We start from the raw sequence: 18050 nt of genomic DNA, 5'->3' as shown, positions 1-18050 counted from the left end.
TAACTAAGCAAATAAATACGAGCCTCCTCCAGTTGGTCAGGTCTAGGTTCAACAACAGTCTGTGCTCAAAGAAAGAGGTCAGCTGACCCCTGAATATACTGAATGACCAGGTTATTCCATCAATGGATTTTTTCTTCCCTGATGGCACGGGCATATTCCAAGATGACAATGCCAGGATTCATCGAGCTCAAATTGTGAAAGAGTGATTCAGGGAGCATGAGACATCATTTTCACACATGGATTGTCCACCACACAGTCCAGACCTTAACCCCATTGAGAATCTTTGGGATGTGCTGGAGAAGGCTTTGTGCAGCGGTCAGACTCTACCAACATCAATGCAAGATCTTGGTGAAAAATTAATGCAACACTGGATGGAAATAAATCTTATGACATTGCAGAAGCGAAATTGAAACAATGCCGCAGCAAATGTGTGCCGTAATCAAAGTTAAAGGCGGTCCAACCAAATATTAGAGTGTGTGAACTTTTTTTTTGGTGGCAACTTTTTTTTTGACCAGGCAGTGTATAACGACTGCATACAGATGAAACATTACTTTGTCATTTACAGACATAACCCCAACGTGACAAGTGGTTTAATCACACACAAATGCGTTACCCCATTTGATGCTGGGGATACTCGCTGCACATATCCTGCATGCAGATGTCACAAATCACGGGACATATACAAGCCTTTGTTAGTCTAACAGTAGTGCTTCATAGGTAGCTCAATACACTGGAAAATATACTATGCTCATAATAGTATTTACCAGCAAGATAACTACTAAAGCAAACAATTATTCCAATTACTTAACTAGAATAATGATCCCACAAGTAATGCATATAAAATTTACATAATGACATCGCCACATCTGCGTTGCTCTCTGTCCTGGAGCTCTCCATTCCTCCAACGCCTTCCCCAGATTGAGCTTGTGAGCATATGAGCTCTGGCCCTGTCTGTCTCATGTTTTCTTTTCCTTGCGTCCTCAGACAAACTCTTCGTCTGTTTTTTAGCTGACACCTCACAAATGAACACTGGACATTTATTCTTGTAGTGAACTGTGAATAGCGGTGGTAAGGGCTGAGTCACTAGCTCCATTACCTGTGTGTATATGTGCCATATAACAACAGACTCCGAGAGTTGACTGCGGGTCAGAGACCGCACTACGGGGGCAACCAAGTTGTCTGTTTTTTCTGCTCAGAGACAACTTGGGGAGACAGCAGACCCAAACACCTCCAAATCATCTTTACAACCATCAGAGAGACTTTGAGACATTAAATAAATAAAAAATGTTACTTAGTTCTGCTTTAAGGATAACAAAGTCAATGTTTTGAGACATTGAGTGAGGAAAAAAGCATAGTGTATGTAAACGTCTGGGTTCAACTGTATATAAGACCGAGATTTTTTTGTTTTGTCAGGTTTCATTGGGAATAGTACACAACCTCAGAACTTTACACTGTCATATAATAATGAATGTGATAGTATTATTTATCTGTCTCTTCTTGTCTCCAGTTCTTGTGCACAGTGGTGGCCATCTTGCTGCATTACTTCTTCATGTCGACATTTGCCTGGATGTTTGTGGAAGGCCTGCACATCTACAGAATGCAAACTGAACAACGAAACATCAACTACGGAGCCATGAGGTTCTACTACGCCATTGGCTGGGGAGTGCCTGCTATAATAACAGGTAAATAACAAATTGTAATTTGTTTGAGTGAAGTAGGGGATGTTTTCACTAGTACAATTATTCACTATTTTTATATAATTATATTTTTTGACAGAAATTTTACCTTAGAAAAAATGGTTACTTGTTGAAGTCAGTTTTAATGTTTAATTGTCTTATTTGATATTATTTAAAAGTGGAATTGTTGTGCTCCCAAAATTCAGCTCCATATTTAAAGGTGCACTGCGTAACATTTCTGTTGTAGGGTCCACCTTATAAGCCTCGTTTCCATAGGGCCGATACGGGCCTACAAGAGTCCATTTTGTGTAATATAGGTCCTTTAAGTAGTATTGAGTTTGATCAGTATTCAAATAACAACAACAAATAAACATGAACTGCCTTTCCACAGATCTGATCTGTAACATGGTCTAATGGTGCTGCTTGTTTGTCTCTGTGGACATAGATATGTTTAAAGGCATATTGTGGAACATTAGCCAAGGCTCATTTAACACGAGTTGTTGTGTTACATGTGTGATAGACTGAATTGTTCAAATAACTCTGTAAATTAGTGAAGAAAGAGTATAGAAACCCATACCCTAAGAGAAGACAAATATGTGAGTTTGGCAACACAGCTCATTCCTTTGTCTGTATAAATACTATACAGGCAATATAACTTTATGCTTTACACTATAGTAATATGGTCTTTCCCTTCTCTCTGTGTTGACAGTGCCTTCTTGCTGTCAGTGGTATAAATTGCCTGTGTGAGAGTGGTTGATATTAAATGTCAGTTAAACCTAGAGTCTTATCTCCAGGCGCAGATACACTGGGGCTGCACCCTTTATTAAATATATATAGTATCTGAGCTCCTGAGCAGCGGTTGGATTGATAGGTAAAGGGATTCTAGTCCAAACCTGTAACTATAAAATTGTTCAAATATTTTCGGTTGATAGATATAGTCTATTCTGTTTGCTCCCTGACAGTGTATCCTCATAAGGGAGCTGCAGGGGTTTAAATATAACAATAATAGTCATGAATAGTAGATTTTAACCACTTGTTTATGGTGAAATTGGGCTTTGTCAGTTGGAAGTCACAGTGCATGTATCTTCAAGCTTTCAATTGTTGGTTTTACATTTTCAGACAGAACAGAAGATGCAATGTTTTGGTTCCTTATTGATCCATGTCACATTTCTCCTGTCTGCTCTCGGGCGGAGTGTGGACCTGTGTGAACCTGTCTCTAATGGTCCGTGTCTGTGCGTGTGTCCGCAGGTCTGTCCGTGGGGTTGGATCCTGAGGGCTATGGGAACCCAGACTTCTGTTGGGTCTCCATCTATGACAAACTCATCTGGAGTTTTGCTGGACCCATCGCTATCGTCATCCTGGTAAACACAATCAATAGTGATTTACAACCATACCACCCATAGTCTTAGAGGAGTTTTAAACCATATTCTAACAGTGTTCACTCATCATTAGTGTACTTTAGAGTCGTATTTTCATTGATTCATGCATGTTTGACTAATCTTGTTTGGTCCTGCATTTGCTCAGTGCTCAGGAAATTCACCCACTGCCCCCTAACTGTGATGAAATATGAGTACATGAATATGTAGGGTTCTAAAATGTCTCAAATAAAAATGTAAATGAGTGCTTTCTACAGTGAAATGCTACTATATAAAAAGGCGGAGTCAGTATTGCTGTTTATAATGAACAGATTGTAATAAACTATGTTAAAGTTATGTCCTAAGTCCTCTTTAATATTTTAGGAATACTATAAATGTCTTTGTCCTTTTGGTTTAAGTGCTTCTTCACCAATACCTCCTCTGTAGTAGCTTTAGAACATGTCTGGTCTGATATTCTCTTATTGTTTGTATGTTGATGTCTTCTCCAGATGAATGGAGCCATCTTCATGATCGTAGCCAAGATGTCCTGCAATTCCAGTCAGAAGGAGACCAAGAAACTACCAGTCATGTGAGTACAAGAATTGTACAATTGTGAAGGAATAATGTGGCTGCAATTCAGGAATACATACAAAATATAGCCCACTTTAATTGTGTTTTCAAATAAAGCAGGTGTATTACGATTCTGTTAGATGTCCGTCCAGCTGCCATTGCCATATGTTTATGCCATGCTGTAGAAACAATGACATTTTGAACTGGACCAAACCCAAGACCTGACTGGTTTTTGCCTCAGATCTTTGTCTCCTATTGTGCATTACCAACTGGCAGTGTTGGGAAGAATAATCTCAAAACATATTTAGTTACAGAAAAGTGAATACCTTCATTCAAATAGTATTCATACCACATTCCATTACAAGGTCCTTTGGTTCTCAATCGACTTTTCCTTTTGGTTCTCAACCAACCTACCTGGATAAATAAAGATTAAATAAAAAATTTATATTAAAAAAGTACTATGCATTCTGAATACTTGGAATACTTTCACTTTTAGTTGAATTATATTATAGTGTAAAAACAGGACTTAGAGTTAGGGTTTGTTGTGCATTTATTTATCACTTATTAAAGAATGAAAAATCACATGCACCTTTTTTTTTTTTTTTTACTTATACTGTGCCATTAGAAGGCTAAATTGTGTCATAGGAGAGAGGACTTGTACATTCTGCAGTTGATATTTTAATCTAAAGATGGACATTTTCTCCTTTCAGAGCTACAATCCGCAGTTCATTCCTACTGCTGCTCGTGGCCTCCTCCTCCTGGTTCTGTGGGCTGATGGCGGTGAACAACAGTATCCTGGCTTTCTACTACATCTTCAATGTGCTCTGCCTTCTACAGGTAACTGCACTCTTCAACTCAACTCTTGGTATGGTTCTGATTTAGACCTGTTTTTTACTCCAGTTCACTCTGAGATTCATACCAATTATGTACCACTTTATAGACCTAAAGTTTACAGACGTTTAGCCATAGTCTAGATCGGGGTTTGACCTGATCAAGAGGAAAGGAAATGACTTGGAAATACAACAGTTTTACAAAAAGTAGCAAATATAACAAAAATATAATTCAACATTAACATTAAAAGTAGAGACTTCAGTCACTCCAAGAGTCCACTTGTTTACCTGCAGTTAAGTCCTTATTAGTCTTTGTTTAGTCGGCCTTTCGGCCTTGGTTAGACTTGGTTTAGTCCTGGTTTAGTCCTGATTTAGTCCTCTGTTAGTCCTGTTTTAGTCCTGATTTATTCCCTCTTAAGACTGTGGTTTAGTCCTTGTTTAGTCCCGGTTTAGTTCTTGTTTAGTCCTTATATAGTCCTTGTTTAGTCCTGGTTTAGTTCTGTTTGTAGGTTTAACCATGTTGTCTGTTGTTGTTCCAGGGCGTGTGTGTCCTCCTGCTCTTCACAGTGTTCAATGCAGAGGTGCAGGAGGCCTGGAGAGCCATGTGTCTGGGGAAGAAGGCTCCAGGAGAGGAGCCAGCCCGACCACAACAAAACACAGTGAGAATCAGCTTCATATTTTTATATAATTGATATTTTATTTATTATCATTTATATAGGGCTTTATTTTATTCATCCACTCCACAGACTTGATGGTGGCTTCTGTAGCCCTTGTTAACACCGAGCCACTTCCTCCCCAATTTAATAGTATATATTGGAATATCAAGCTCAGTATTAGTGGTGCGATGTTAAAATGATTGCCACATTAACTGTATTTTGTGATACAATTTTCTGTTAATGGCGCTGTACCTGATTTTTACTGTTTTATTGTTAAAAACATGAAATACACAACTACTGGTAGTTAATCTTGAATGGTTTGTGGTGGTCCACCGTGATGTAAGCTTAAAAAGAGACTAGAGTGGATTTTGCTGTGATGGTAAAGCTTACAATAAGCAGTATGCTAACACACATTTCCTTATTATCGGACAATAAAACACTTTATAATTCGATGTAGACTGCCTGCAGCAAACATGTTGGCCTCAAGAGCTGCTTAAACAATATATCTGTGCTGGGGTAAACAAATTTTGCTCAAATACATGAGGAAAAACTGGGGTACAGGGCTTTTAACAAAAAGTTAAGTAAGGAAGATTAAACTAGTGTAAAATTTTGAAGATGCATTGCCAAATTCAAAATACACTTATATAAGAATGTGGAATTTACTCAGTTAGTCACTTGGGACCTCACCTTTTTCTGACCTAGATCTCTATTAATATCTTTACTTTATTTCATACTGGATGGGGCCTATCTGGGGAGAAAGCGGGGTTAAAAGTGTAGGTTTCTAGACGTACAGTGAAGGGTTAACGTTGGCCCTGCGGGAAAACTGAGCAGTTTTCAGTAGTAAGAAGTGGTCCAATAGATGCGTTTGAATGAGTTTTAAAGCAAAGAGGTGGGCATGCTTTAAAATGTAGGTCATGGAGAAGACCCTCAAGGCTAAATGGAGATACACAATGGACAAGAGGACAAGCAGAAGAGGCAGAGACTACATGCATGTGGAGGTAGTTGACAGTAAAGGAGCATAGTCATTAAAATAACTGTATAGTCTATAGGGACATATGCAGTTTTATTACATCTCAAATGAAGTCCTGGCTGGGATTAAATTGGTACTTTTGTAATCTAATGTAATTTCTAATGTATTTCTGCATTAATAAGTGGGACGCTACAATTTATCACCCCATCGAAAAATGTTTTTGAGAATAACCATTTTTTCTTTAGATGAAAATCATTGAAATTTGACTTTATTCAACAAATGTTAAAATTTCAACCACTTCTCTTGTCTTTTGTCATAGACTCAGAACCCCTATCACAACGCCTCTCTCCTGGAGCAGAGTGGGCTCCACAGAATTACCCTGGGGACCTCCACTGTCTCCTCTGTCAGCTCGGCCAGGTAAATCTTCATTCGTAGTTATTTCAAGTTGTACTAAAATTATATGAGCTATCAAAATTTCTGACTTACCAATAATGAATTAGTGGTGTGGAGGAAAAAAATACCTTTGTTTTCAAAGATTCAGTATGTAACCTGCGCTCTTACAGTTTTAAAAAAGGTACTACATTCACAACTGATCCTGTATTGCCAGTGTCTAAGTTGCATATATGCACCTACAAGTTTTTCTCACTCTCATGCTTCACATGAAAGCCCAGAGTCTCCAGAATTCAGAGGCTGCACTAACACTGATTAATAGTTTTAGTTGTACGAACCAGCAACCCAAATGAGAGACTCATGTGAGACTCACTGACTTTCTGACTAGATTATCAGTGAGAACCAAAACTTGTTCCATCCATAAAATTATAACATAAACTACATGTCCATCATCTCCAATGTTTTTGTAATGAAGAATAAATGAATATTACAGGTCTTATCATTAAAAGCTGTATTTAATTTGAACATGTTTACCTCATATCTGGATAGACACATAGGTCAAGTTTATGAAATTTAATATCTAAAGCTATACTGTCACTTTAATGTATATTGTATAAGTAAAATATGTAATAAAAAGCTAAAAATGCTTGAGGCAGCGGTTCTTATTCTTTTACTCTTGAATGCACTCAAAGTTCATAGGGACAGGGAGCTGCAGCTAGAAATGGTTTGAAGTAACACTGTTGGATGTATTCAGAGCAACACTAATGTCCCTAGAGACAAATGTATGGCCCACTGCCTGCGAAAACATAGGTTATCAAATGTATATATTTGATTCTGTTCTGCAGAGAAAATCTTCTGGCACGACAAACCTTGGACCAAACCATTGGCCACACTGGAGCCACAGATCTGGATGTGGCCATGTTTCACCGAGATGGAGGTAATGTTCAAAATACTAAAAGCAGAGGTTAGTTAGTGTGTTTTTGTTTGATTGTTTTGGACTTGTACAGAGGAAGGATAAAGAAAATATGGGAAAGAGGATATGAAGGTTATCGGTTTCTAAGAGAACGAGCAGAGAATACATAGTGGATTCTCTGGACATTGTTATGTGTAAATAGTTTAAGCAGTAGCTGTAAAAGCAGTAGCAGCACTATTGCTAGAAATAAGTACAATAACAAGTAGTAGCTGTAGCAAAAAAGTAGATGGCACAGTGTCTGAGTGACTAGCACTCATGCCTACCAGCAAGAAGGGTCCATATTTGACTCCCAGGTTGCCTGGTGCTTTCTGTTTCCATTTGCTTGTACTCCCCATGTGTGGGTGCATTTCCTCTGGGCACTCTGGTTTTCCCCGTCAACCCAAAGCACCTGTCATAGGTAAAATCCTCCACCTAAGGTAGTCCTGACTCAAGGATCTGGAGATGGGTCCCTGGGCTGCTCCTGACGAGTTGCCCCTGTGACACTGAAGAATGGGTCAAATGCATACGACGTTTCCCTACAGTGATAGTGTACCTTCCTTAACCTTAGTATTAACGGTTCATGAATACATAATATAAGTACAATGCAAACTGTCTTAGTACTAATAGTGGTACTTGAAGCTGTGGCAGCAATAACCCTAGAAGTTATTATATCAGTAGTAAGAGAGCTGTGTCTTGGTACATGTCACAAATGTGTGTTTTTAGGTGAGGATTCCGACTCGGACTCAGACCTCTCGATGGACGAAGACCACAGCCTGTCGATCCCGTCCTCAGAGAGTGACGACAACGTGCGACTGAGGGGGCGGATCCAGAGGCGATTCAAACGGACCAATCAGGGAGAGAGACTGCTCACTGAGCCCGCCCACAATGGCACCAAAGGTAAATAAATGTTGGAGTATGGAGTTTTTACGTGGATTCGTCACAGCTAAACCATCCAGAGTATGTGCAATCAGTAACTCTTGTACAGAGGTGGGTAGAGTAGCCATTGCAGTCAAGTAAAAGCAACGTTACTTCAAAATAATATTATTCAGTGGTGCAAGAAACACATGTAACACATGTACAAATCATAATTTCATCATTAATACTTTCAACATAAAGCTTTTGTCGATTGTAAACTACTCATAGTGGGAAGAGTAACCGACACTTTTACTCAAGAATACTTTTATTTCAATAAAAATATTACTCAAGGAGGAGTAAAAATGTGTTGCAAGAAATGTACTCTGAAAAGTATAATTTCTTTAAAAAGTTACTAAAATTGTGAAATGTCTGAGAAGAAACAAACTGCCTCAATATTCCTTCTCAAGATTTGTATTATTTGTTTTAAGAAACATTTTATTTCTTAACATAATTTCAAATTTCAAGGTGGTTCAAATGGATGTAGATTCTCAATGTCTGTACTGACCCCTAGTGGTGTTTCAAGTACATTGTAGAACTAATTAAATAATGTGATTATACATATTAGACATTGTGACACGTATTTTGGAAAAGTCTAAATGATAAAATGTTTAAAAATAGAAAATTTGATGAATATGACCTGTTTTGACAAACAAAGATGTCAGTCGATATCCATAAATGCATATAATGATCAACACTGGGTTCACGCTGCAGCTGTGTCACATGACCTCACAGACCTGATATTGACCTGATATTGTGGTGATTATACTAAAGGTAGATGGTCAGTTCAAGTCAATGAGCATCTGTTTTGATTTGACAGCTGACTGAGACAGATTACATTAAAAGGACAATGCAGGGAAATCTAATATGGCCTTATTGATTTAGTATTGGTTTGATCTGGTCTGGTCTTGGTTCAGTCCTGATTATGCTCATCTAGTTCTGGGCAAGTCCTTGTTTAAACCTAATTGAGCTCTGGGTTGATACTGATGTCATCCTGGTTCTAATTTGTGCATTTCCCAATTTATAACCCGCTTTTATAATAAATAATAATAATACATTTGATTTATATAACACGTTTTTGGACACTCACACACTTTACAATGCATTATTCCTCTGACCACCACCACCGCTCACACACACACACCCCCACACACACACACACACCACATTCATACTAGGCTTCCATCTAACCAGGCCCTGCTTAGCTTCTGAAATCTGATGAGATCAGGCATTCATAGACGGGTATGGCCACATTTATCCATCCTATGCTTTGTGTAAGTCATGATTTTGTATTATTAACTTATGGTGTCATTCTTGTCATTTAGCAATAAAACTTAAAGGTTGATGTTCGAACTCCATCTACAAGGGGTCAGCAAAGTGACTTTAGTCTTCTTTTTGACCAGGTTTAGTACTGGTTTCACGTGGTCCATGTCTGTCCTTTGTCCTGGTTCACATTTGGTCTGGTCCTGGTTTAGTCCTCAGCCTTTTCACATCATCCAGTCATCATCATCCTCATGAGGTCCAGCCAAGTCCTAAGTCCTGGTTTTGTTATAGACCTGGATGGGAACGACCTGCTTTCCTATTGGCCAGCGCTGGAGCAGACTGACTCAGTGCAGAAGTGGGGCTCCGAGCGCCCCCTGGGGTCCGACGCGGCAAACAACAACATGGAGGCAGCTTTAACAAGTGGAGACGAGAGCGCAACGCAGGGACACAGGCATCGAAAAGGTCTGGACCTGTCAAGACTTTCCAAAAACGGGAGAAACTTTTTTTTTTTTTTTTTTTCAATTTTTATATCCTTTACCATCAGAAGCAACTGAAAATTAGCTTTGAAATGATTTTCCATCTGCAGAAACATATCTGGAGTTGTAGTTTGGTTGATTCACGTGTGTTTTGCTCTGAGCCTTAGAAATCACTTTGGTTAAATTTTCCCCTTATTATTACGTCATTGGTGGGAATCCCGCACTGTTTTTAAGTCAATGAAGCACTGGATCTTTTAAGGCCAATAACAATACAAAAATGTGTAGTATAGTAACACTTTCTGGCTCAAAGGCTTTATTGGACTGGAAAGCTGTAGCATGAAATGGGGGGAGAGGATAGGGAAAATTCAACGGTGTGTTTGGCCAGGAGGTGCAACCACAACAAGTACGAGCAACCACTAGGCCGGCGTGTTAAACGTTTTTACAGAAGTAAACATTCCTGAAATATTTGGCTTTCAGTGCTATAAGACTATAAGGCAACACAGGACTAAAATTGGTCTAAACCAGGACTAAATCATGGGCCTAATTTACATTGACAACCAGGACACAAACTGAATACAATTGCAGAGGAATCGGAGTACCACCCATACTGTATATACTGTATATATACAATATATGACCCGGCTAAACCAGGACTAAACCTTTTTTTTAACCCAAGTCTAAACTAGGTTTACTATAGTTTGTTTTGGAATGTTTTTACTTTCAGCTATTTTTCTTTTCTTGGTTCAGTTACATTTTTTCTTGTATCTTGCTGTGTATACCATTTGCTTTGTCTCTTCATAGGCTGCTCCCATTGGTCTGAACAATAACCTCAGATACAGAGCTGGTTTATTTCCCTGAAGACATGACTGAAGGGCAGCTTTTAATCACCACGTTTCACTAGAAAACCCCAATACTCTGGACAAACATAAAGCGGGACATAGCTAATATACGTCTGCTCCAATACCTCTACTTCACGAAAAATATCATCAACAGATCTTGTATCTACACAGTTTGATTTCACTCTCTGAAAATGTACATAAAGCTTATACTATACAAGCTTTATGTACATATAGATAATGCCTTGGACTTATGTATATAGCATCTTCCAAGTAAACCTGTCATGATAGCAAAATTTGAAATGCGATATATTACTGAAGAAAATATAAATAATAATACAGAAACTAAATTATGCCACTGCCACAATAACCCTATTCTAAATGTACATTATTGTAAAAAAAAAAAAAAAAAAAAAAAAAAAAAAAGCTACTTTAAATAAATAGCAGAATGAAGTTATTTATTCATATCTCTACAGCTTAAATCTTATCATAGTATAGAAAAATAAAGTAGTACAAAGAAAAATTACCCACGATAAATACTGACCCCCAAAAATTATTGTACCATCCATAACTTATTCATTGATAAGTCGATGCATGTAGTATTTATTGTGACAGGCTTACTTTTTGGAATAGAATTGGCAAATCACAAAGGCTGTGGAGGAAATTATGGTAGGCTCTAAAAATGACAAACAACAAAATCCGGTGTTTGTATATCCAGTGTTTTTCTGCATAAAAACTACCAGTCCTGTAGTTTAGATGTTTATGTGTTTTGAAATGTAATTTTTGTATCAGTTTGTCAGATTCAGTCCTTTTTTTAAAAGTACACTGGACGTTTTTTAAGGTTGTTTTTTGGCACACTGCCACTACTTGGTTGACGTAAAAGAGCATTTGTTGCAAGAGCGGTGCGTTTGGGCTAGTGTGAACCCAACAGTCACATTCTGGGCCGCAGAACCGCCTCGAGCGTGCTTCAAACAGGAGGTCTTGGAGCAGCTCCACTCACACTCTGGACACTCTCGCACATACTCGCTTCCCCTATACATGGTGGACTTTTCTTTTACCTGTGGCTAAATACACTGTGAGAACTGTACACAGAGGAGGCATGGTGGCACAGACAAAGGCAGGAGGAGACTATTTTCCTTCTGGAGACTGATATTAAGTTGATCCAAACTGGATTAAATATGTCCAACAGCAGCTCTGCAGGGCATATTCAAAGACATAGACACTTTTTGCTCAATTCTATGCTCTTTTACTATAACAATGTACTGCGTAGGTCGGTCCAAGGTCAGCAGCGTTCACACCGCACGTACCTTGCTTTAGAGTGCACGAGCCACTCTGAGACTTCCTGTTTCAAGTGCCCTTGGACCAGCCATTTACGGTCCAGAGTGCAGCTGTTGGTTTCACACTGGTCCTAGTGCAGCACTCTCGGAGTGAATGCTCTTTTACGTCAACTTAACTGCTGCCAGTGTGAAAACGACCTGAAAAATCAATTTTAGATATTTTTCAGCCCTACTTAAAGGAACCTATGCAAGATTTTTATGTTAAATTCCATAAACATGAAACATGGTCCTCAGATACAAGGTAGATGTGTTCAAACCGTGTTCAAATTGCTCTTATTGGTATAAGTTGCAATGCGACTCAGTCTTTCATTTGAGTTGCCAGTTTCAATGCTGAAATCCTTGGTTCTCTCCAGGACTCTCTCTGAGCTGAATCCTCACTATCTAAATCTTAGCACCTGCAGCCAATCATTAATCAATGCTAGGCTTCCTGCAGTATATACTGTCCATATACTGAATGCAGGTTGTGATTGTAATACCTTTTTAAAAACTAGGAGTGCATACAGTACCTTTACTGCAGTTTTTACTCTTTTCAGGGATCTTAAAGAACCGCCTGGGCTGCCCTCCCACTCTCCAGGGCCTGTCGTCGATGGGCCGCGTTCCGAGCGAGCTGAACTGGTACCGCACCTCCACTTTGGGCCACCGTGGCGTCCCGGCAGCTTCCTATGGCCGCATGTACTCTGCTACGGCTAATGCTGCTAACTCTGCTAACACCGGCTCTCTCTCCCAACCGGCCTCTCGCTACTCTTCCAGGGAGCACTTGGACTCCCTGGCTCGGAGACAGCTATCCCGGGACCCTTTGGGACGTCAGACTGTGGGCGGATCCCGGGACAGGCTGGACTCCCGGGGATCCAGGGACAATTTGGATCTGCTACCCCGAAGACGTGACCTCAACTTGGGCCACAACACTTTGGGAAGTATAGGGTTGGAGCGATCCTCCAGGGAGAATTTGTCAGCATCCCGCGAGAGACTGGACAACCACCACGCCTCCAGAGAGGACTTGGGGGTGGATGGGTACCTGGGCGGATTGAGTAGGAGACACACGGCATCCCGGGAGCATCTAGGGGGTACTGTGACGAGCAGTAGGTCCAGGGAAGGACTGGACCAGAGCAGGGAGTGGCTGAGAACACTCCCCCCGAGACAGACGCCCCACCCCGAGCCACCCCTCTCTGCGTCACCCCCTCCTCCCATCACAGAGGAGCAGGACCAGCCTCCACCACCATGTGAGTACAGGGGATATAACAAAAAAATGATTAAGTATTAAAGGCCAGTGTTGTCATGATATTGAGATTTCAAACTCAAATTTCTATCATGTGAATGTGACTTTTTTAGTATCGACACCTGCTCAAACGATTATCTAGTTTTGATACTACTTGTAATATCCGTTTTCGATACAACCCTATTAAAGGCGCTGTACCTGATTTTTACTGTCTTAAAAACGTGAAAAAGTAGTTCATTTTAAACAGTTTGCTGTGGCAAATTATTCCTTGCTTAACTTGAGCATTCCAAGCATCCTGATTAATTGTAATGAGTTTATAAGCATGTTTCACAACTTTCAAAGATCAGAGCAATGCTCGCAGCGCACTGCCTGGCTCTCTGACAATAAAACACTTTTTAATTAGATGCAGACAGAACACAGTGGTCTTATTTTTACATCAAATTTAAAATAATATATCTCTACTACAGAAATGCACATTTTGCTCAAATACATGGACAAAATTTGGTACACTCTTTAATTTACATCTTCCTTAAAGGTGCTCTATGTAACTTTGCCGGTGGGGGGTTTGCCATCTGGAGATGTTATTGCTTTGATTGAAATGTTCCACAAAACGGCATTAAACCTCTGTCTTCATGGAGACAAGCCACTCACAGTGAGAATGCATGATTTTCATTGTATTTTTAGCAATTAAAACACTGTTTAATAAATTGACTTACTGAATAAAGCAAAAGCATCTCCATACATAGTTGGCAGTAGGCAAACCCTACCATCAGAAAAGTTACGCAGTGCACCTTTAAATTATAAAGCAATGTTTGGACTGTATCCTCAAACTAAAAATAAGGTAAACTGTAAAGACAAACTTCATAAAAGGGAAAAACTTAGTGTTGCTTTTAAATGTATGTACAAATGCTAACAATCTTCTCTTTTTGTAAAAAATCATAAATGATAAAAAAAAAAAAAATGCAAATTTGAAGTATTGTCATATCATAAGTTAGTGCTTTTCTGTTTAATGCAGCTGTAACTACCCTACCCTTTCCTCCTATTGGTCAGACTGTTACAAGTGAGAGTGACAGGGTTATTTAACCAATCACAGTGAAGTGTGAACTCTCAGAAGAAGAACATAAACTTAATTTCCTCTTATAAACAAAATAAAGATGCTAAGTATACATGAATGGATTTTTTTTTTTTCACATATCTTAGCTTAAAGGGCCCATATTACACTATTTTCTGATTCATGTTATCATGTTGCTCCCTCATCAAACGCATACCCAGAGTTATATTTTGTTTCATTCACACATGTTTAAGACACAAATCTTCTCTCAAACAGAAAAGACTCCACCTTGTGATGTCATGTGGTGATGCAGGAAATGCTCCAGTGTATTTTTAAACTCCATACCTCTTCTCTAGAATCATTTGGATAATTTCAGCCCTGGAATTGCCAATCTCTACAGAACTAAAGGTAAAAGGTTAGCTGTTAACTTGAAAGCTACTACTACATGACATCACAAGGTGGGACAAAACATTTTAAGATTTGGAGATCTAGACCGACTAATAAAAAAGGGTTATTGAAACGTGTGAATGACACAATTCCAGGTATGTTTTTTGATGAGGTAACAACATTCTCACATGGCTTAAAACTCACAGTAGTCAATTTTGCATAATATAAGACCTTTAAGTACATACAAAATAATTATTTCGCATTTTACCCAAACTAATTGTTTAATATTTTTATTTGCATGATTTATAGCTTGCTCCCTCCACATCCACCCCTTTAAGATACTAGTAGAAAGTCATTGCCATGTAACCCATAAACCACCTTGTTACCTCCCAGGCCCCCCTCTGGATATCCTCTCCTCCATCTTGGCCTCATTTGGCTCCAATGTCCTCCCTGAGACCAACAGTATCTCTGAGCTCTGTCCCCACTCGGAGTAAGTCCAGTGTCCCCAGCACTAAGCCGCTCCTGTCCCTCCTGTCCTGTCCTGTAGTCCTTTTCTAGACACTGTTTTCTTTCTTTTTCTACTTACCTCTTTTCAGTGCTATTCTAGCTAGTTTCCTAAATAGCAGTAGTTTATAGTTACTTCTCCAGTCTTGCATGCCTTTTTCTTGGAATTCAGTACTATAAAAAATGTATTCTAAAAAGTGTCTCTTAAGTTTCATGGTTTTAACTTTCTATTTCCGTGGAGTCATTGCAGGTGACGTGCTGCCTTCAGAAACATACATACTGTACCTTTTTAAGGGCCAATATTACGCTATTTTCTAATGATCCATTTTATTATGTTGTTTTCTCCATCAAAAACATACAAGTTTTGTTTCATTCCCACATACATAACACACAAATCTCGCATACTGAGGCTGAGTTCTTCTCTCAAACGGAAAACATACTGTTCCACCTTATGATGTCATGTGTTAATACAGGAAGTGCTCCACTGTGTTTTTAAATTTCACAAACCTTCACTAGAATCATTTGGATGATTTTAGCCAATCTCTGTTCAATGAAAAGTAAAGGGTAGCTGTTAACTTAAGTACTACTGCATGACATCACAAGATGGAACAGAGAATTTTGAGCTTTGGAGATGTAGACAGACTAATATTCAAACATGTCTGAATGAAACAAAACACAGCTCCAGGTCTGTTTTTGATGAGGTAAGAACATTCTAACATGGCTTAAAGCTCACAAGTCAATTTTCTGTAATGTAAGATAGGCTTTACAGCAGTTTTCTTTCATTAGTTAATACTTTTCTCCACTTTTGCTTAAAATTTCAATGCACAGTTCTACAGTTGGTAAAAATCAAGCTGATTATAACATAGCTTAATGAGGCTTGATTAAAATTATCCTATTTTCCAGTATTTTGTACTTTCCAGGTAGCAACCAAATATGTTATAATTTACTTTTTTCTCTTTCAGAGCCCACAGAAGTGATGGACAGTCCTAATTTCTTGCCTTTTCCCTGTACCTTTTGGAACAAAAATGGATTGGACTTTAGAGGAATGTCACTTGACTATCCTGACACACTGGTGCATTCTGGGAAACCGAATCCTTAACCAGAAGACTACAGACAATAACTATATGGGACAAACCAACCTGTTACTACCTACAAACTTGATCAGACCCGGATTACAACAATGTTGTAAATAACATTTTTATACGTTTTTTAACTTTTTCATTGGAGATTTGCGTCAAAAATCTCCTGTGATTTATTTTTCATTTGAGACATTTTGGTGGCAGCGAGTGAAGTGTTAGTCAATTTCAGGAGAGACCATTTTGTCTCTTGTTTAAATACAAAAAAAAAAAAAAGAAAATTCAAAATGATGATTGAAAATGTCCTCTGCCCTTTAAGAAATCTGTTGCAGCGCAAGGGAACAGCCAACGGAGATTTAGAACGGAAACATCAACGATGTGATTGTAAATACCAACTTCACTAGTCAATAATTATCAACTTGAATGTGCAAAGACAAATTTTGCATTTGCAAAGTTTTCTTGCTTTGCGTTTTGCATATTTTAATTTTATCTCATCTAAATGTCAAAAAACATAGAATTTATTTTTTCCAGAATTGTTATGAAAATTATTCAAATTTAATGTACCCCGAAATGTCACTTAATTTAATTCAACCGACCAACCCACATTTATGGCCTTTATGAACAATGCACCTCATATTCTACCAACTTCTGAAGAATTTTAACACTTATTAGTATAAGAGACACTTCCATAATGTCATTAAAAATCTACTCTAAAAAGTTATTAAAAAGGTTCTGATCCAGTGTTATACTTTTCACTTTCATAAATGGACACTTATTTACTTACAGCGTGCATGTGCATATTTTTTTCATATTCCTATCATGTACAGAGTAAAGATTATTTAGATTGTTATTTATTTATTTATTTATTTATTTATTGCCTATTTGTAGAAGTTTTTTTGTTTTTTTTTGTACTTGTTATGGTACTTTGACTTTGGGAGAAATGATTATGGGATGGTGCTGTTCCCTGATGCCTCAAAAACAGAGATTAAAATGTTCCCACAGAATCCTGTGTTGTGTCATGGAAATTATGATTTGGGATAAAAAACAGAAATGCTTTTCTAACATGTATAAAAAGTTTGAATAATATACTCAAAACAGTATAAGGAAAATGTCAAAATAAGCGCTATCAAATTAAGTGAGAATGAAAGATGACATTCTAATTATGCCTCAAAATAAAATATAAGTAAACAAGTGGCCTGTTTCCTTTCAGTCTACTACAGAAAATGGCTTCTACGAAAAGCCCTAAGGTTTAGGCTACTCATTTGTCAGTTTTTTATTACATTGATTGATTAGCCAAAACAGGTTTGTTTAATCAGGAGTGAAATGTTGATTAAAGTGTGTTTTATTCATAAATAGTTGACATCGCTAGATCGCAGTGCTGTTCTCTACATTGGAGGGGAGCAGATAGGTGCACAGCACTGGGAGCCCTTTGTTCCTCTCTGTGATGGCTTCCTCCAGATAAGACAGTTCAGCCTGAAACTCCTGTATTATGTGCGTCAGGGCCGGCTCGTCAAAGTGTTCTTCAGGGTGAGAGCTGAAAGGAGTCTGCACAGTTAAAGAACAAAATCAGAACCACTGTCATTTTTTCAGAGA

At 38.5% G+C, this 18050-nt stretch overlaps 1 protein-coding gene across 1 annotated transcript in view; it reads left to right on the top strand.

Moving 5' to 3' along the window:
• Positions 1 to 16747, top strand: part of celsr3 (cadherin, EGF LAG seven-pass G-type receptor 3) — a 100999-nt gene extending 84252 nt beyond the window's left edge. Inside the window, exons 30-41 of the mRNA XM_055223352.1 lie at positions 1508 to 1682; positions 2925 to 3037; positions 3541 to 3620; positions 4312 to 4438; positions 4971 to 5090; positions 6377 to 6474; positions 7293 to 7384; positions 8123 to 8296; positions 9866 to 10036; positions 12757 to 13443; positions 15271 to 15367; positions 16344 to 16747. Of these exons, the coding sequence (XP_055079327.1) occupies positions 1508 to 1682; positions 2925 to 3037; positions 3541 to 3620; positions 4312 to 4438; positions 4971 to 5090; positions 6377 to 6474; positions 7293 to 7384; positions 8123 to 8296; positions 9866 to 10036; positions 12757 to 13443; positions 15271 to 15367; positions 16344 to 16371 (1962 nt within the window). The 3' untranslated portion in view covers positions 16372 to 16747. The remainder of the gene's footprint in view (positions 1 to 1507; positions 1683 to 2924; positions 3038 to 3540; positions 3621 to 4311; positions 4439 to 4970; positions 5091 to 6376; positions 6475 to 7292; positions 7385 to 8122; positions 8297 to 9865; positions 10037 to 12756; positions 13444 to 15270; positions 15368 to 16343) is intronic.
• The last annotated feature ends 1303 nt before the right edge of the window (positions 16748 to 18050 follow it).

This window comes from Periophthalmus magnuspinnatus, chromosome 7 (assembly GCF_009829125.3).
Source record: "Periophthalmus magnuspinnatus isolate fPerMag1 chromosome 7, fPerMag1.2.pri, whole genome shotgun sequence".
NCBI lineage: Eukaryota > Metazoa > Chordata > Actinopteri > Gobiiformes > Gobiidae > Periophthalmus > Periophthalmus magnuspinnatus.
This window is presented reverse-complemented; position numbering and strand designations above follow the sequence as displayed.